The following is a 20,791-nucleotide window of genomic DNA, read 5'->3' on the forward strand; positions in this document are numbered from 1 at the left end:
CACAGGAGGAAATATGGGGAAAGGTGCAGTGGAACAGTCTGAGGCACTAAGGCCCATGGAGGCAGGTGGAGAATAGAACAGGGATCCAAAAGCCAAGAACTCATAAGAGAGGTTAATTAATAGAGGGCAGGGGGTGTAGGAAGATGAAACCCAGAGAGATCCCTCTAGATGCTGGAATGCAGAGGGAGGGAATCTTTTGAGTAGGGTGACCCGGCATCTGTCCCTGTTTGCCTACTAATGCCTTTTGTCCTGGTATAATTATTTAGAGCCTCTCATGTCACTCTCAAGAGAGTCCCAATTTAGACAATAAATTATGCATATCACTGTCTTGTTCTAAGGTGGCATCTGAGCTTTCTGAGTTAGTTCTGACCGTACTGCTTCTAGAGTAATAGAGAATTAAGTTATCAGTGGGAAGCTTCCCTTCCTTCCCACAGCACTCTGTAGACTATACAAAATTAGCCATAATCATGTTTTAATAAGAATATGGTTTGCCTTTCTTCTAAGGAGTCACACAATGCACCTTCTGTAGCCATCTGGGAAATGGAGCCTCCAAGGCCAAATATTAATAGATGGCAACTGACCCTTGCCTGTCTTCTGTTAACCTTCGGCTGCCGTGACAAAGTACCGCAGGTCAGGAGAAGGTCAGCAAAACGCTGTCCAGATCTCAGAGTCTGACAAGATTTTAAGGGGCCCCAAATTCAGCCTTCCTGGGATTGTCTCCAGACCTCAAAACAACTGTTGAGTTTAGCGAATTCAGTTGTATGGCCAAATTTTTTTTTAAATTTTTTATTCTGTGACTTTTACAATATAGAGATTCAGCTCTTACTTTACCTTTCTTTTATTTTATTAACCTTTTTGTTTTTCATGTTTATTTTACCTTTATTTTACTTTGCCCTCTAAAACTTCCCTTTCAATGGCACTTGGCACATATTCCTTCCAATACGAGTTGTAATATTCTCAAAAATCGTACTTATTAAGGAAAACACAATAGGGAAACCTATGAGGTTTAACCTCATTCATGTGGACTCCATCAACTGAAATCTATGAACATTTGGCCAAATTGGATTGAGATGTCCCTATGTGCTATCCATCAAAAAAGGATTTGCTAAACAGGCTGTCAGTATGCATTACCTTTAGGCAAATATTTGAACTATATGGGTGATTTTATGTAGAAGCAGGCATTTGTAACAAAAGTATATAGTTCTATTATTGTTTTCTGTTTATTAAAACAGCATCAAAGACCTCAACATGGAGAATATATATAGGCAGTTGTTTATTTGCCTACTTAGGGTTACTGTATGAATTTGAATATAAAGCACATGTAGTCTTTCAAAAACTAGCTATCATTCTCTTGGGGTTTTTTGGTTCATTTGTTTGTTTCCCTAGCCTGACCTTTTCCTATATTCATGAAATAAGTCCCATTTGTGCAGTGTTATCTTTTCTCTTCCACACAAAGTTCAGCAATTTCAGAGCATAATTGTTTTAAATTGGGAAAATTCAATTTTCTCTAATGTTTTAACATTTAACTTAGCTTTGGAATGCTTGTGTTTTCTTGCATTACCCAAAACATTTTGAAAATGAACTCATCTCAACTCATCTCCTTCCCATCCTGAGCCCACCCCAGAGCCCCCATCCAGTTCCTTGCCTGATTTCTTCATTTGAGTTAATGCTAACACCATTCTCCCAGTCGTTGAGACTCCAAGTCACCTGGACTCCTTCTTATTGCTTCTTTTGGTTCTTCTCACCCCTCCTTGCCCTCTGTTCAGTTGCCACTTATTGAACCTTCCTCCAGCATCTCTCTCAAAGCTTCTCTTTGCTGTTTCCCCTCGAACAACCTCGTTCAGGATCCAACGTTACCGCACATCTGGGTCATTGCCAGGGCTTCCAAACTGGTTTTCCCACTTTAAAGTTTTCTCTAGTCCAATGCTTCCTGAAATGTCCCTAGATTAACCTTCTTGAAATACAAATGCTTTTGTGCCCCTGATTAAATGCTGTCTGTGGGCCTCCACCAGGCACCAGGTAAAATTCCAGCCATCCAGCCTCACCTTCCTGTGCCTCATGCCACACTGTTCTCTTCCCAGCCATCTCTTCATATGTTTTTGCTTCTTTGCTTTTATTCAGTCAGTTTCCTACACTTCAAATGACTCCATCTCCACCCTAGAGTTCTGCCTCCTGAAAATCTCATGGTCCAGCCCCAAAGCCGTTTCCTCTCGAAGGCTCCATCCAGGGAGTGATCTTCCGCCACGTCCTGCCTCCTGCATTCCTTGCCCTTATCACTCTTACTCTATAGGATATTTCTGATTATTATGGTTTCCGTGTTGTCACATGCCTATATCATTGTAAGCCTTGGAGAGTCAGGTCTGTATCTCCTAAAACACCTAGACTAGGGTCTTATACTTAGCAGATAGATAACCTTTGTTGGATAGGTGCATGCCATCATTTAAACCCAGAAAGCTCAATAATTAGATAAACTCAGAGAAATGTTTTGTCTTTTCAGCAAAACCCAAAATCACATATGTAGAGAACCAGACTGCCATGGAATTGGAGGAGCAGGTCACTCTTACCTGTGAAGCCTCCGGAGACCCCATTCCCTCCATCACCTGGAGGACTTCTACCCGGAACATCAGCAGCGAAGAAAAGGTATCATGCTGCCCAGGAGTTTCAGGGCCTTGGAATGCAGACTCAAAGCAGATTGAGTCTGCTCATGCCCAGTTCTCTTTGGGGAGCTGGGAGATGGGTTATGGTCACCAGAGGCCACAGCCAGATCCCGGGGCCTCCCTCCCCAACCCTGCAGGACATGGCCTGCTCATCATCCCCTTGTAATGGAATAGGCACAATTCCTTGGATAGGTTGGCGGGGGCGTGATGTATGGGCATGCTCAAGTTAGATGTTCTGGGGAGGAGGCAATGGTGATTGTCAATCCCAGAGTTATGGAGCTGTGAGGGAACAAAGAGAAGGCAATATCCTGGTCCACCAGGTGACATTGTCATCATATCAAGGGCACCCTAGGAAAGATCTCCCAGAAATAACCAGGCTCAAAATGAACCTATTAATTCTTTTTCTTGTGTTTGTATACTCATGCTATATATGCACTTATGCACAAATGCCTGGTTGCCATTGTGTCTGCCTGTATTCTTGGTCACATTTGGATACCATTTTGTTCTAAAGGCAAAAATATTTAGCAGTTTCTAAATGAGGATTACATCCTGGTTTTTCAATATATTCATGGAGGGTTTAAGAACATTGTAGCAACCTTCCTGGCAAATTAAAATGGCAGGTAAGATTGAGCTTTAAAGTCCGTGGATTTGTAGGCCACCGGAAAGCTATCTTTATTGTTGACAGTATATAAAAACTGAGGTGACCCCACATCATACAGCCCTTGATTATTGAGTGGGCCAAAAGTAGGAGGAAAAAGCTTCATTTTAATGCAACTTAAACCGTCTTATGGTACTTCTCCAATCTCATCTCGTATATCCTGTAGTAATGGGCTTTGTTTTAGTTAGCCCAAGTTTTGTCACCTAGTCAGGAGTAATGGCCTTAGCCTTATGGAACATTTGTAATGGATTGCTTATTGATCAGAATGTCAAAAATGATAGATTTTCACTCTTCTGCCTGCCTAAAGGAAATCTCTAGAGAGAGTAAACTCAAATAAAGCCAGAAAGGATAGTGTGAAATTCCAGAGTTAAATTTGGGATTTGCATTTGAGGAGCTGATTTCTGTCCCACTAATAGAAAACAAAACTGCATCAAATGGAACAGAAATTGCTCTTCCAAATAACCTATTATTTTTTTGCAACTTTTACCTGCAGAGTTAAATTCACCTTAACAAAAAGTCAACTGAGGAACTGCTAAATATTTTTGAAACCCACATATGCTGTTTGAAACTGTGAAAACCAGCTAGATTAAGAGATGTGGTGTTTACTTGGATACTTTCTTTATCAACATTAGAATTAAACCCTTAGCTAAGATTTCAGCCCCACTCATGTGTGTTATGTGGATTGAATGTACATTTCAGGGCTTAAACCACAAGGCTGCTGCTTGGCAGATCTTTCTACATCAGCTTAAAAGTAGATTTTTGTCCAGAGTGACCCAGTGTATTTCTTTGACCTATAGTGAAGGACAGAAATAATATCTATCTCAGATGAATGATGCTTTTGAATTCTATATCTTTTCTAGGAATAGCTCAACAGCCAAGCTAGACCAGAAAGGTTATTAAGATTTGTGCCTACTGAGGTTCTTTAATAGGTTGGCACTTCTTGCTTATAGCTATGATTTCATTTTTATAGAATGAGAATAATAGCCAGGAACTAAAACACATTCATACTTGCTAAATATGGAGACAGGTGTCCAGCAGAGACTGTCTCAAGCCTAGTAGTGACTACTTTTTATATAATTCTGCTATCACTGTAGATCATTTGTCTTAATCTTAGATCATTATTTCAGCCCAGCTACATTGGTTGTATTGTATTTCTTTTACTTGCCTTCAAGTTCACTTTATTGGAACATGAGTGAATCGGTATTAAAACAAGTCCTCCAAATCAGCTGGTAATGTGACACCAGACTGACATATTTGCCTAAGTGAAACCCTATATAAGAAAATTTGCCATTTCTGTTAATTATATATTGACGTCAAAGAGGCATATTGTCCATCTTACACCGTGGAGAGCTAATAATTAAGAAAACAAATATAGGCTGTTCATGAACTGGTTGGAGTACAGAAAATAAATTTCACTTTTACTTTGGCAGCCTCTCCTCATGTTCTCCTCCATCCGAAGTTGCTTCTATATAATTAGGAATCAAGATTACTAGCATCACTGTAATTGTAGGAGTGGAAAACAACCATTTTCTTTTTAAAATCAGGGTGATATGCTAAGCAAACAAGGATAGATGATTGTATCTAATTGGTCAGGTAAATAATCCTCCTGAGATTTAGATCACATAAAATGCTAAAATCATAGATGTTTGGAAGGCACCTTTTGAGGTCATCCAGTCTCACCTGGCACCCTGGCCTAGCATCCTTTCCAGGAAGCCAGTCCGTCCCTGTCTGAAGCATGATGGTGTCAGTCCTCTGCAGGGGAGTTGGCCAATGCTGAAGAGCAGAAAGAGCTACTTCCTTGCCCCTTCCTCTACTCAGTCCTCCTAGCCTCTGCCACTCAGTCCTTTGCATGAGAGACATTAAAACCTCTCCGACTTTCCTCCAGTCCACTCCTCTTACCTTGAACATACCGGTTATTTTCATTATTTCTCATAGGGCATAGTTTCCATACCTTTTATCTTTCTTGTTGTCTTATACGAGATAGTTTCAGTTCACTAGTGCTCCCCTAAAATTTTGCTGTGCTCAGTGTAATTAATGCAGACTTCAGGAGGGCTACTGCCTCTTTGATCTGGATGCCATCATGCAGAAAAAGGCACATTAGCTCTTAGCAGTCTCCTTATTCTGTTGCCTCATATTGAGCTTGTGGTCAACTAAAATGCTCAGGTCTCTTTTACATGATCCCCATATAAGCCACATATTCACTATCCTGTTCTTATGCAATTGATTGGTTAACCGATATTGCAGAATTTTATATTTATTTATGTTAAAAATTGCATTTTGTTTGTTGCAGCTCAGTGCTTCTCAACAGGGTCATGGTGGCAATTTGGGAAGAGGCTTCCTTCACTGGGACTGTACTATGCATTGCAAGAAACTTAGCATCTCTAGTCCCCTTCCTGTTAAATGCCAGTAGCCACCTCTAATTGTTACTAAAAATATGACACATACAAACACCCTGTGGCTTGAGAATGACTTTTTGAGTCCATCTTTCTAACCAGTCAGGACTGACTTTCATTAGAAATTCACCTTAGAAGTCTGTGTGTCCAGGGCACTTCAACCCATGTGTAAATTAAAAGTAAAGTAGTAGAGTAGTCAGTGGAGATCCCAGCCTAAGCATAGAGCCCAAGAGCAGGCAGTCCAGTAGCCTTCCCAATGCAGTCATCATCTAACATTTGTATTAGCTGTTGCTTCCAACCTTGTATGAACACTTATTTGCAATATCTTTGTCCAAGTCACTGATAGAAATGTTGACTAGAACAAGGTCAAGTACAAAGCCCTTAGACTGCCACAATGGCTTCCTTCTGGCTCGGTGGCTCAGAAGGTAGGCCACTTGATGCCACGGTGCCACAGTGCTCTCTCATGGTTTGTATGACTTTAGTGGAAGATTCAATGATTCCTTTAACAAAGTTAGTTAAGTTAAAAATTAGCAAGTTAAAGCAGTTTTGTGTTTTGCTTCACTGCTGAGTTTAGTCTAGTATTAGTCTTCTTAAGGGAAGAGGTGGAAAAAAGGCATTCAACCATAGACATATAGTTATTGACTTTATAATGGAATACCAATGTTCTTGTTCATTATAAAAGAAGGGGGGAGATAAGCAAAAACAAGTACAATGAGCGTGAATGTCACACTCTACCTTTGATCATGTCTCTGTATTGAGTCTAGTTACTCATTTGAGAATGACCATTACCAATCTGTTAAGCTTCAGCTAGTTGAGTTGGTTTAGCTCAACAACTGATAATAGCTAGGGTACCTAATTGTTTGGATCATCGACATCATTAAGGTAGATCAGCTGTCCAAAAGTTGATGCATTTCCTAGTAGTTACTATTACATTGACCAAAAAAATTGACCATCATAATGGGTCAATTTGATCATCTGTATGAAAGTCATTGTGATACCTCAGAAAGCTTCTGCTTCCATGTTATTTCATTACTCATCCTGCCCAGATTCCTTTTAAATATTGCCAGGTGTTTGAGTGAGCGGTGCTAAATTCCAGGTTTCATTTATTTACTGACTGAGACCCGTGGATGATGATTTACATACTCTATCCCTGGCAGAAAAAATCCATCATATGCCTCTTTGAACATCTCTATGCCTTTGAAATGACTGACAAAGGCCTATGAAGCCTTATTAAGGAAAGGATAGCAGTGAAGAATTGAGATCAGAAGAGATAGGAAAAATGAAAAGCATTCTGTGAACCTTGAATCTTAGGCCGACAGAATATCCCACAAGTAAGAGAGAACTTTTGAAGTTCTGGATTCTTTGGAAGCTGGAGTTTCCTTTTCACGAGAAAAAAATTCCTCATTCAGTACAAACCCAGGGCCCGCTTTTAAACACTGGAAAAGATGACTGCATTGAGCAATCAGTCTGGTTTATCCAGCGTGTGGGCACATGAATAATGGAATACCTAAGAAAATTATAGAAATGCTTCACTTTATTTTATATATGTGTTCCTGCAGACTTGTGTGTAAGACAATAAAATATGAATATCAAAACAACCTAGAACAATTTTTGGAGGATTACTAATCATACTCTGATTTATTTCATAAGTGTGTACATTTGCATATCAGGTTGTCCTAATGTGGGTCACACATTCACCAAATTGTTAGGGCCGAGATATTTCCTATCTTTCCACCAGGCACAAAAGTAGAAGGTTATGTTACTGGAAGCTTTGTGTTACTAGCAACTACTTATTCTAAAAGCCACAGAACCATAGTGATTTGGGAGAGACACAAGAATAATCAGATTTGAAAAAACATACAACTCAATGTGATAGAGTCTCTCAAAAGAAAGATCTTGATTCCTGCAGCCCTGGCATGTAACCGACAAGCTTCTAAGTGATGTGGAATTGGCAAGCACATTTGACGTGTTGGCCCACCGTTACTTTGGTCTCTGCATGTTCCTCTGTTCTCACCTTCTTCTTCATTCCCACGTCATGTGACATAACTCGATATTTCCATCTCATTTCTCACAAAAGTTCCTTGCATTTAGTGGACTCTTACTAAATGTTTGCTAACTTATTTGCATTCCCTGGGTTGCGTTGCTATGATTCTGGCATCTTTTCTATCCTTTTTCCATCTGAACATCAGAGACAATCAGGCAGTCTTGCCAGGTAATAAAAACAACAATGCAGCTATCATGTCTTTGAATCCTAGTATGAAAAACAGATAAACTGTAAGGAGAATAGATTCCCAAGTGCTGGAGAAATAACAAAATCTAGATGTGGGTGGAAAATCCCTCTAACCTCTGTGTCCCTGGGTTGGCTTGCAAATGCCAACTTGTGAATGGAATGCCATGTTTGATGGAGATGGTACATGCTGGAGTCTACATACCATCTGTGCATTCTCTGCTGTTAAGGACTGGAGCCCTCCCTCAACCACTTCCATTTAGTATCCTCAAAGCTTCCTAACTCCTGGTCTCAAGGACTTCATACTTCTCATTCCTAGTGTACCTCTCTGCTCCTTGCTTTGTTCCTTTTTGGCAATAAAAATTTGATTTTAACAGAATGCATGCAAAGAGTTATAAAATGCATGAGCATTAAATGGCATTAGTATATCTATGATAAGCTGCCTTACAAAATCCAAAGGAGGAGACCTATTCTCTCTCTCTTTTTTTTTTTTTTTTTTTTTTTTTTTGAGACAGAGTCTCACTCTGTTGCCCAGGCTGGAGTGCAGTGGTGTGATCTCGCTCACTGCAAGCTCTGCCTTCCGGGTTCACGCCATTCTCCTGCCCCAGCCTCCCGAATAGCTGGGACTACAGGCACCTGCCACCACACCCAACTAATTTTGTGTATTTTTTTTAGTAGAGATGGGGTTTCACCGTGTTGTCCAGGATGGTCTCAATCTCCTGACCTCGTGATCTGCCTGCCTCGGCCTCCCAAAGTACTGGGATTACAGGCATGAGCAACCGCACCTGGCCAGAGGAGACCTACTCTCTTAAGTGTCTCTAGATAATGTGGTTAGAACTAGTCATGTCACCAAATACTATGAGCAATATTTAAGGTATAAGTGTCTCTAGATAACGTGGTTAGAACTAGTCATGTCACAAAATACTATGAGCAATATTTAAGGTATTTTGGAACAAGAGCAGTCTGGTCCTACTGGTATTCATATCTAGATATACCAAAGATTAGGAAAGCCTGAACCTTTTGAATTATACATTTTAATGTGCCTAAGGGGGAAAAAAAGCTGGACATAAGCTAAATCCTAAATTAAATTGTGTAATAAACACACCATTGAAAGTGGGCCTTGGAAAAAGTTCTGAATTAAAGAAAAGCTGCATGTGCACGGAATGCAGTGTGATACATTCTCTAAAGCAACATGTTGTAAAATTTTACTGCTTTCTTGTTGTGTTTTATATCTTGTTTTCTCCAGGCTTCGTGGACTCGACCAGAGAAGCAAGAGGTATAGCTTACCTGACCACTAGCCAGTCTTTAGTTTTGAAAGCATTACAGTTTAACTCACCATTGCAGTTTAATAACCAGACATGCTAAACTAATTAGTAATTTAGTTAAAGAATAGGTCGATAGTGGTAGACATTACTTAGCAATAGTATCATTTTAGGATGAGCAAGCAAGCTGTGTTGGGAGTGGATGAACAAATCCATATTATTTCCTAAAACTGGATCTTATTCTCTTGCTGGTGCTGGTAAAATCACATCCAGGTAATTACACCGATAGAAATAAATTGCTCCCAATTCCCAGGCCAGGCATTTTGAAATGGTGAAAGTTTTTTGACTCACATGGTTGATGTGGCTCTGGACCATAAAGTCACAGAGTTAGTGATCTAAAAACCCACTCCTCCCTTTCCTTTCCAGCTCAACTCATCTTGTTGCTCACTTATTTTATAATGATCAGTCTTGGTAAATTATCACGTCACGTTTCATCTCAAAAGCAATGCAAATGACATCTCTTGTTGGTTTTCCCAAATTGCTAAACATATCTCTGTTACTTTTATAGAGCATTAAATTTATGAGATTAGAATGATGTGGTACAAATGGTTTTATGTTTTTTAAAGTCAGTAGCATTTAGCCTTTGAAATTTCTCTGACTCATTGCTTCAGTTTGGATAACGTGGGACTTAGTTTGAAAACTGAAATTAAGTATTAATCTTTAGACTTTGATTGCCACATCTCAAGACCCTACTTATGATCATGCCTATAATTTTTTACCCGATTTATATGAAGTGACATATAGTGAAAATGAAACCAGTGGACTTCAGATGAGATTCAAGGATCTAATCTCTAAGGACTTTTTTAAAGTTGCCTTTGCCTTTTATCCAGATGGGGCTTTGATCGTGTAATGCTATAAATGCAGAACATCATGATCCTATAGATTCTGTATTTTAATTTGGTAAATCTGTCCTCTTAGTCTTTCAGAAATGATAATTATTCAGAACATATAACTCATGTGTTCAGGTCAAGGCTATACATATTTATATGCTGTTTAATATTTAAAAGTTGACTGCCTGTCCCCAGGCACTGATCTTAGTTTCTGCACATGAACAGGCTGCCATTGTCAAATTCAGTTCATTATAAACTTCCTGTGTATAAGACTGTCCTCCCTGTCACTGGGATGACTGTTAAGTGCACAGCCTCACTGAGAGGCTTCCCGCCTGTGACACAGGAATCACTTAGTGCTGTCACAGGTTGGGTGCTTTATTGTCCAAAAGTCATGGACCCACTGGGATTGGGGAAGAGAGAGAAGGGTTAATTATCAGCCACTCTTAAGCAGCTACAGATCTCATTCTGCTTGGCCTCATACAACTTTCCTTGTCATTCTCATTTAGAGCTGGTTGAGGAGGAGCTGAGATTTATCAGGGAGCATTAAGGAGATGTTAAGAGAATTATTATTGTAAGTGGAAGTAATAGGTTTACTCCCATGAAAGCAGACACCTCACTCTGTTTTTCAGAAGTGTCGTTATCATGAGTGTCTTACTTTGGATGTAATTGACTTTCAAGTGAATGCTGCCCCTAGGGCTCAGAAGTTCCATTCTCTCCTGTTTGTCTCATTTGGAGATGAAGACCATAAGTCCAGATGAGTGCAAAAGAAGGCTCGGGTTATGGCCAATTTCCTTTTGTAAGTTCTAAAAGCGTTAGCACTTTTACCTGGAAAGAGGGAGACAAAAACATTTTGATGAGAAGAATAATTATCATTACCCTTCATACTTTTGGGGAAAAAAGGAGTTTTCTTGCCATCAGTGTCTTTTCCTACTTGCCCAGAGCTCATCTCCTTCTGCTGCAGCCTGGGTGGTCAGCATGACTTTTTGTCTGGATGGCTGGTAGGTGGCACACCCTGAAGTTGTGCAGGAGCCATAGTAAAAGCATTTCAGGGGAAGATAGTCTAATGACACTGGAGTCTATCTGTGTATCCTCAAAGGGAGAACTGGGCATCTGGCAGATAATTCCATCATCAAATCTGTAGTGAGCCTACTGCAAAATAAGAATTCTCTTTAGAAGGCTGGTCTGTGGACATCATTAAACAGGAGAAATTTCCACATGGAGAAATTTCCTGAAAGAAACTAGATAGGAATTAAAAAAAAAAGTATGGCTGTCCACGCAACTGTTTTCTAAGCTTCCCTTCAACCATTTTCTAGACTATTCTGAGTAAAGACTTGGAATATCCCCTGCTTTGTTGTCGTTAAGGTCCTGTTCTTGCGTACATTCATTTCTCTGCCTCTTTTGTTACAACATCTCTTCCTTATGGAAATGTTCTCTTGACTTCCGGAAGAGTATGGTTCAATTTCCAAGTTTGTGTGTGGTGGCCCCAGGACAAGTCTGGTCTGTGTCACAAAGAATTTTAGTTCAGTTGCTGGTTGATATCACAGAGATCACCAGAAAGGCCAGGGGTTGTCCTTAAGTTCCCTCTGCCTGCAGTCCTGCTTTGTTTTGGACAAGTAGGAGTGACAAGCAGGTCAGTACAGCTCTTTAGAGATACCTGCAGGGATGGCCCCATGCTCTCGAGGCCACTAGTCTAGGCTCACGGGTAAAGACTTGTGTATGATGTATGAAAATAGCCCTGGAGGTAGGGGCGGTTCCAAGATGGCCGAATAGGAACAGCTCCAGTCTACAGCTCCCAGCATGAACGACGCAGAAGATGGATGATTTCTGCATTTCCAACTGAGGTACCGGGTTCATCTCACTGGGGACTGTCGGACAGTGGGTTCAGGACAGTGGGTGCAGCGCACCGAGCGTGAGCTGAAGCAGGGCGAGGCATCACCTCACCTGGGAAGCGCAAGGGGTCAGGGAATTCCCTTTTCTAGCCAAGGAAAGGGGTGACAGACAGCATCTGGAAAATTGGGTCATTCCCACCCTAATACTACACTTTTCCGATGGTCTTAGCAAACGGCACACCAGGAGATTATATCCCGCGCATGGCTCAGAGGGTCCTACGCCCACGGCTCAGAGGGTCCTACGCCCACGGAGCCTCGCTCATTGCTAGCACAGCAGTCTGAGATCAAACTGCAAGGCGGCAGCAAGGCTGGGGGAGGGGCACCCACCATTGCTGAGACTTCAGTAGGTAAACAAAGCAGCCAGGAAGCTCGAACTGGGTGGAGCCCACCACAGCTCAAGGAGGCCTGCCTGCCTCTTGTGGACTCCACCTCTGGTGGCAGGGCATAGCCAAACAAAAGACAGCAGAAACCTCTGCAGACTTAAATGTCCCTGTCTGACAGATTGGAAGACAGCAGTGGTTCTCCCAGCATGCAGCTTGAGATCTGAGAACGGACAGACTGCCTCCTCAAGTGGGTCCCTGACCCCCGAGTAGCCTAACTGGGAGGCACCCCCCAGTAGGGGCAGACTGACACCTCACACAGCTGGGTACCCCTCAGAGACAAAATTTCCAGAGGAACGATCAGACAGCAGCATTTGCTGTTCACCAATATTCGCTGTTCTGCAGCCTCCGCTGCTGATACCCAGGCAAACAGGGTCTGGAGTGGAGCTCCGGCAAACTCCAACAGACCTGCAGCTGAGGGTCCTGACTGTTAGAAGGAAAACTAACAAACAGAAAGGACATCCACACCAAAACCCCATCTGCATGTCACCATCATCAAAGACCAAAGGTAGATAAAACCACAAAGATGGGGAAAAAACAGAACAGAAAAACTGAAAATTCTAAAAATCAGAGAACCTCTCCTTCTCCAAAGGAACGCAGCTCCTCACCAGCAGCGGAACAAAGCTGGATGGAGAATGACTTTGACGAGTTGAGAAACGAAGGCTTCAGACGATCAAACTTCTCCAAGCTAAAGGAGGAAGTTCGAACCCATGGCAAAGAAGTCAAAAACCTTGAAAAAAGATTAGACAAATGGCTAACTAGAATAACTAATACAGAGAAGTCCTTAAAGGACCTGATGGAGCTGAAAACCACGGCACGAGAACTACATGATGAATGCACAAGCCTCACTAACCAATTTGATCAACTGGAAGAAAGGGTATCTTGATGGAAGATCAAATGAATGAAATGAAGTGAGAAGAGAAGTTTAGAGAAAAAAGAATAAAAAGAAACAAACAAACCCGCCAAGAAATATGGGACTATGTGAAAAGACCAAATCTACGTCTGATTGGTGTACCTGAAAGTGACAGGGAGAATGGAACCAAGTTGGAAAACACTCTGCAGGAAATTATGCAGGAGAACTTCCCCAATCCAGCAAGGCAGGCCAACATTCAAATTCAGGAAATACAGAGAAGTCCACAAAGGTACTCCTTGAGAAGAACAACTCCAAGACACTTAATTGTCAGATTCACCAAAGTGGAAATGAAGGAAAAAATGTTAAGGGCAGCCAGAGACAAAGGTCGGGTTACCCACAAAGGGAAGCCCATCAGACTAATAGCTGATCGCTCGGCAGAAATTCTACAAGCCAGAAGAGAGTGGGGGCCAATATTCAACATTCTTAAAGAAAAGAATTTTCAACCCAGAATTTCATATCCAGCCAAACTAAGCCTCATAAGTGAAGGAGAAATAAAATCCTTTACAGACAAGCAAATGCTGAGAGATTTTGTCACCACCAGGCCTGCCCTACAAGAGCTCCTGAAGGAAGCACTAAACATGGAAAGGAACAACTGGTACCAGCCACTGCAAAAACATGCCAAATCGTAAAGACCATCAAGGCTAGGAAGAAACTGCATCAACTAACGAGCAAAATAACCAGCTAACATCATAATGACAGGATCAAATTCACACATAACAATATAAACCTTAAATGTAAATGGGCTAAATACTCCAATTAAAAGACACAGACTGGCAAATTGGATAAAGAGTCAAGACCCATCAGTGTGCTGTATTCAGGAAACCCATCTCACGTGCAGAGACACACAGGCTCAAAATAAAAGGATGGAGGAAGATCTACCAAGCAAATGGAAAACAAAACAAGGCAGGGGTTGCAATCCTAGTCTCTGATAAAACAGACTTTAAACCAACAAAGATCAAAAGAGACAAAGAAGGCCATTACATAATGGTAAAGGGATCAATTCAACAAGAAGAGGTAGCTAACCTAAATATATATGCACCCAGTACAGGAGCGCCCAGATTCATAAAGGAAGTCCGTAGAGGCCTACAAAGAGACTTAGACTCCCACACAGTAATAATGGGAGACTTTAACACCCACTGTCAACATTAGACAGATCCACGAGACAGAAAGTTAACAAGGATATCCAGGAATTGAACTCAGCCCTGCACCAAGTGGAGCTAATAGACATCTACAGAACTTTCCACCCCAAATCAACAAAATATACATTCTTCTCAGCACCACACCACACTTGTTCCAAAATTGACCACATAGTTGGAAGTAAAGCACTCCTCAGCAAATGTAAAAGAACAGAAATGATAACAAACTGTCTCTCAGACCACAGTGCAATCCAACTAGAACTCAAGATTAAGAAACTCACTCAAAACCGCTCAACTACATGGAAACTGAACAACCTGCTCCTGAATGACTACTGGGTACATAACGAAATGAAGGCAGAAATAAAGATGTTCTTTGAAACCAACAAGAACAAAGATACAACATACCAGAATCTCTGGGAGACATTTAAAGCAGTGTGTAGAGGGAAATTTATAGCACTAAATGCCCACAAGAGAAAGCAGGAAAGATCTAAAATTGACACCCTAACACCACAATTAAAAGAACTAGAGAAGCAAGAGCAAACACATTCAAAAGCTAGCGGAAGGCAAGAAATAACTAAGATCAGAGCAGAACTGAAGGAGACAGAGACACAAAAAACCCTTCAAAAAATCAATGAATCCAGGAGCTGGTTTTTTTAAAAGATCAACAACATTGATAGACCACTAGCAAGACTAATAAAGAAGAAAAGAGAGAAGAATCAAATAAATGCAATAAAAAATGATAAAGGGGATATTACCACTGATCCCACAGAAATACAAACTACCATCAGAGAACACTATAAACACCTCTATGCAAATAAACTAGAAAATGTAGAAGAAATGGATAAATTCCTGGACACATACACCCTCCCAAGACTAAACCAGGAAGAAGTTGAATCTCTGAATAGACCAATAACAGGCTCTGAAATTGAGGCAATAATTAATAGCTTACCAACCAAAAAAAGTCCAGGACCAGACAGATTCACAGCCAAATTCTACCAGAGGTACAAGGAGGAGCTGGTACCATTCCTTCTGAAACTATTCCAATCAATAGAAAAAGACAGAATCTTCTCTAACTCATTTTATGAGGCCAGCATCATCCTGATACCAAAGCCTGGCAGAGACACAACAGAAAAAGAGAATTTTAGACCAATATCCCTGATGAACATCGATGCAAAAATCATCAATAAAATACTGGCAAACCGAATCCAGCAAACACATCAAAAAGCTTATCCACCATGATCAAGTGGGCTTCATCCCTGGGATGCAAGGCTGGTTCAACATATGCAAATCAATAAACATAATCCAGCATATAAACAGAACCAAAGACAAAAACCACATGATTATCTCAACAGATGCAGAAAAGGCCTTTGATAAAATTCAACAACGCTTCATGCTAAAAACTCTCAATAAATTGGTACTGATGGGACATATCTCAGAATAATGGGAGCTATTTATGACAAACCCACAGCCAATATCATACTGAATGGGCAAAAACTGGAAGCATTCCCTTTGAAAACTGGCATAAGACAGGGATGCCCTCTCTCACTACTCCTATTCAACATAGTGTTGGAAATTCTGGCCAGGGCAATCAGGCAAGAGAAGGAAATAAAGGTTATTCAAGTAGGAAAAGAGGAAGTCAAATTATCCCTGTTTGCAGATGACATGATTGTGTATCTAGAAGACCCCATCATCTCAGCCCAAAATCTCCTTAAGCTGATAAGCAACTTCAGCAAAGTCTCAGGATACAAAATCAATGTGCAAAAATCACAAGCATTCTTATACACCAATAACAGACAAACAGAGAGCCAAATCATGAGTGAACTCCCATTCACAATTGCTTCAAAGAGAATAAAATACCTGGGAATCCAACTTACAAGGGATGTGAAGGACCTCTTCAAGGAAAACTACAAACCACTGCTCAAGGAAATAAAAGAGGATACAAACAAATGGAAGAACATTCCATGCTCATGGGTAGGAAGAATCAATATAGTGAAAATGGCCATACTGCCCAAGGTAATTTATAGATTCAATGCCATCCCCATCAAGCTACCAATGACTTTCTTCACAGAATTGGAAAAAAACTACTTTAAAGTTCATATGGAACCAAAAAAGAGCCCGCATCACCAAGTCAATCCTAAGCCAAAAGAACAAAGCTGGAGGCATCACGCTACCTGATTTCAAACTATACTACAAGACTACAGTAACCAAAACAGCATGGTACTGGTACCAAAACAGAGATACAGACCAATGGAACAGAACAGAGCCCTCAGAAATAATGCCACACATCTACAACTATCTGATCTTTGACAAACCTGAGAAAAACAAGCAATGGGGAAAGGATTCCCTATTTAATAAATGGTGCTGGGAAAACTGGCTAGCCATATGTAGAAAGCTGAAACTGGACCCCTTCCTTACACCTTATACAAAAATTAATTCAAGATGGATTAAAGACTTAAATGTTAGACCTAAAACCATAAAAACCCTAGAAGAAAACCTAGGCAATACCATTCAGGACATAGGCATGGGCAAGGACTTCATGTCTAAAACACCAAAAGCAATGGCAACAAAAGCCAAAATTGACAAATGGGATATAATTAAACTAAAGAGCTTCTGCACAGCCAAAGAAACTACCATCAGAGTGAACAGGCAACCTACAGAATGGGAGAAAATTTTTGCAATCTACTTATCAGACAAAGGGCTAATATCCAGAATCTACAAAGAACTCAAACAAATTTACAAGAAAAAATCAAACAACCCCATCAAAAAGTGGGCAAAGGATATGAACAGACACTTCTCAAAAGAAGACATTTATGCAGCCAAAAGACACATGAAAAAATGCTCATCATCACTGGCCATCAGAGAAATGCAAATCAAAACCGCAATGCCATACTATCTCATACCAGTTAGAATGGCGATCATTAAAAAGTCAGGAAACAACAGGTGCTGGAGAGGATGTGGAGAAATTGGAACACTTTTACACTGTTGGTGGGACTGTAAACTAGTTCAACCATTGTGGAAGTCAGTGTGGCGATTCCTCAGGGATCTAGAACTAGAAATACCATTTGACCCAGCCATCCCATTACTGGGTATATACCCAAAGGAGTATAAATCATGCTGCTATAAAGACACATGCACATGTGTGTTTATTGCAGCACTATTCACAATAGCAAAGACTTGGAGCCAACCCAAATGTCCAACAATGATAGACTGGATTAAGAAAATGTGGCACATATACACCATGGAATACTATGCAGCCATAAAAAAGGATGAGTTCATGTCCTTTGTAGGGACATGGATGAAGCTGGAAACCATTGTTCTCAGCAAACTATCCCAAGGACAAAAAACCAAACACCGCATGTTCTCACTCATAGGTGGGAATTGAACAATGAGAACACTTGGACACAGAAACGGGAACATCACACACCGGGGCCTGTTGTGGGGTGGGGGGAGCGGGGAGGGATAGCATTAGCAGATATACCTAATGTAAATGACGAGTTAATGGGTGCAGCACACCAACATGGCACATGTATACGTATGTAACAAACCTGCACGTTGTGCACATGTACCCTAAAACTTAAAGTATAATTTTAAAAAAAAAAAGAAAAAGAAAAGAAAATAGCCCTGGAATGTATCAGCACTGTCAGCCCTCAAAAATCCAGTATCTCCAACAAACTGGGTGTCACAAGGCTTTCTAGTGAAGTGCTCCACACCTGTTTGTTGTCATCTCTCATTAATGTGTGGCATCTCCTGGGATGCATCTTTCAACCAACCAGCATCCCAGATTTATAGGTCAAAGCAGAGGATCAGAGAACTCATCCCAGGGAGGAATGGCACTTGCAGAAATGGGCAGCCATGACTTTGCTTGACTCTTCTGTCTTCTTGCTAGAGTTGTTTTTTAGCTTCCAGACATGAAATGCATTGGGGCTCAGATGACTGGAATAGACTAGATCTGTCAGTGATGGTCCAAGGGACTTCTCATTGGTAAATCTGCTGAGACTGCTGAACAAGGCTAGTGATGCCTTGCTTGTGAGCTTCCTAATCTGGCTGCTGTATGACATTGCAATTCTGGGCTTCAGGGCCCCAAACCAGCATATCCAAAGAACCTGAAGCCAATTGTTCTGTCATTCTTTAAAGACCCAACGCATGGGATGGCAGATGCCAGGTGCAGAATATAACCTCCTGTCCATCCCTACAGAACATCATATACTGGAGACACGAGGGCCCAGCCTACCCAGAACAAGACCCTTTCTCCAGATCACTAACTTTCTTGAGGATCTGAAGTTAAGCCACACGCCTAGACTATTCCTGGGCCAGCAACCATTTTACTTAGAATGTCAAGGGGAAATCCCCTTGGAAATACTCCAGTATCCATTGCCTAAGGACTATGTGCTTATTCTCTTTTTGACCAATCATTATAATTCCAGAGATTTAGGAAGCCCATTGCTGTATCAAGGACTATAAAATGGTGGTGGCCAAGGTGTCAAGGATCCCAGACCTGCCTAGGACTCTCTGTGCCATTGTCCCTGGAGAGAGAACCCAGTTACTCTCACTTCCAGTGCAATGGCTCCTGATCTTTGAGTTGTTTGGCTTGTTTTTACATGTGATTATTTCACTTTTAAGCATCCAGGAAAGAGGCATCTGCAGAAATAAGGATTTCTTTAATAATTTCTTATGTTGGGCACTTGGAATGTCCTGCTACAGGTACATGCACCATGGAACTGGCAAGTGGGCAGACAGAAAGGACAGGCTGGCAGTGCAGGTTTCCCAGGATCTCATGAGGTCGGGCTGCTGCTGCTGCTGCTGCAATATCTGCTGGCTGGAGGCTTTGCTTCCATTTTAGACATCCCAAACAAAGTCATCTTGGGAGACCTAGCCCCAAACCAATCTTGGTACTTAGATCAGGCTGCCTGACATAACTGAGTCTCATTTTCTGTTTCGGATACTCCCAGGTTCTCATGCTGCTTCCCATTGCCTCCCCCATTAGATGGTACCTAAAGTAAGAAAGCCATTGACACAGAGAGGAGAGAGGAAGTGAGACGGGTCACAGACAAGTGACGGCCTAGTCTCCCAGCCCCCGTCCTGCCATAGCATTGTTGCCCTCCACAGTGCCTCGGGCTCTGACACGCTCCCTTCCCCCCCACCCCCGGCAGACTCTGGATGGGCACATGGTGGTGCGTAGCCATGCCCGTGTGTCGTCGCTGACCCTGAAGAGCATCCAGTACACTGATGCCGGAGAGTACATCTGCACCGCCAGCAACACCATCGGCCAGGACTCCCAGTCCATGTACCTTGAAGTGCAATGTAAGGAATAAATGGGGAAGGACCTGGGGGAGGGAGGGGCAAGGCAGGGTCAGGATGAGAGAGGAAAACAGCAACAAAGACCTATGTGCACCCTGTGTGTTCTGCTTACGTTCCCTGCAGCTGGCCCTGGGCCATTTCAGAGCTCTGTTCCCAAGCCACCCCCTACACACCATCTCCAGGCTTCTTACAAGCCTGCTGTGCCCTTGAGTCTTCTTCCCATGCTGTGCACAGGAATTCTAGAATGGCCCTGACCTCTACTATACCAGGCGCTGGTTCTGCTTTGGAGCACACCTGCCTTCCCAGTGCCAGGAGACAGGATATGGGGGCTTCATGATCATGGCAGTCATCCTGACAGTCATTGTTATTTATTGCAGATGCCCCAAAGCTACAGGGCCCTGTGGCTGTGTACACTTGGGAGGGGAACCAGGTGAACATCACCTGCGAGGTATTTGCCTATCCCAGTGCCATGATCTCATGGTTTCGGGATGGCCAGCTGCTGCCAAGCTCCAATTACAGCAATATCAAGATCTACAACACCCCCTCTGCCAGCTATCTGGAGGTGAGTCAGGATGAGGGTGGGACAGAGCAGAGAAAGCACAGTTTGACTCTAGGTGGGCTCCAAAATGCAGCTCAAGTCCTCTCTCCTGCTTCTCTGGCACATCCTGAGCAGGGAAGGCATGGGCTAGAGAAGACACTGAGCCTCTTTTCAGCTCCCCTTCGCCCACTCTACCAGTCCCCTCCCTGAATGTGCCTCTCCCATGAGCCCCTCTGCTATTCTTTTCTCTTGTTTAAGGCTGGGCTGGAGCTAATGATTTATACTTTACTAGTTCTGTTTTTTACTAACTTAATTCAGTAAATAAAGATCTGAGTCTGTGACCATCCCATAGGACACTTGTAACCCAATAGCTTCTTCCTTCTAAAGGTGACCCCGGACTCTGAGAATGATTTTGGGAACTACAACTGTACTGCAGTGAACCGCATTGGGCAGGAGTCCTTGGAATTCATCCTTGTTCAAGCAGGTGAGTGTCCCTTACTCACCTGAGAGCAGCTGCCACAACCCCCCACCTAACCCTGCCAGCCCAATT

At 42.0% G+C, this 20,791-nt stretch overlaps 1 protein-coding gene across 19 annotated transcripts in view; it reads left to right on the plus strand.

The window, feature by feature from the left end:
- The window catches only part of NCAM1 (neural cell adhesion molecule 1), a 315,535-nt gene that overhangs the window by 249,799 nt on the left and 44,945 nt on the right, over positions 1-20,791 (plus strand). For 10 of the 19 annotated variants that reach the window (XM_009424193.5, XM_009424192.5, XM_054662690.2 and 7 more), the window contains exons 8-11: positions 2,498-2,640; positions 19,556-19,706; positions 20,081-20,265; positions 20,629-20,725. In XM_009424193.5, coding sequence (XP_009422468.3) covers positions 2,498-2,640; positions 19,556-19,706; positions 20,081-20,265; positions 20,629-20,725 — 576 coding nt within the window. Of the gene's footprint in view, positions 1-2,497; positions 2,641-9,181; positions 9,212-19,555; positions 19,707-20,080; positions 20,266-20,628; positions 20,726-20,791 lie in introns of all 19 variants that reach the window. The other 9 variants (XM_054662691.2, XM_009424179.5, XM_009424180.5 and 6 more) reach the window with 1 other exon arrangement.

The sequence above is a fragment of the Pan troglodytes genome, chromosome 9, assembly GCF_028858775.2.
Source record: "Pan troglodytes isolate AG18354 chromosome 9, NHGRI_mPanTro3-v2.0_pri, whole genome shotgun sequence".
Classification (NCBI taxonomy): Eukaryota; Metazoa; Chordata; class Mammalia; order Primates; family Hominidae; genus Pan; species Pan troglodytes.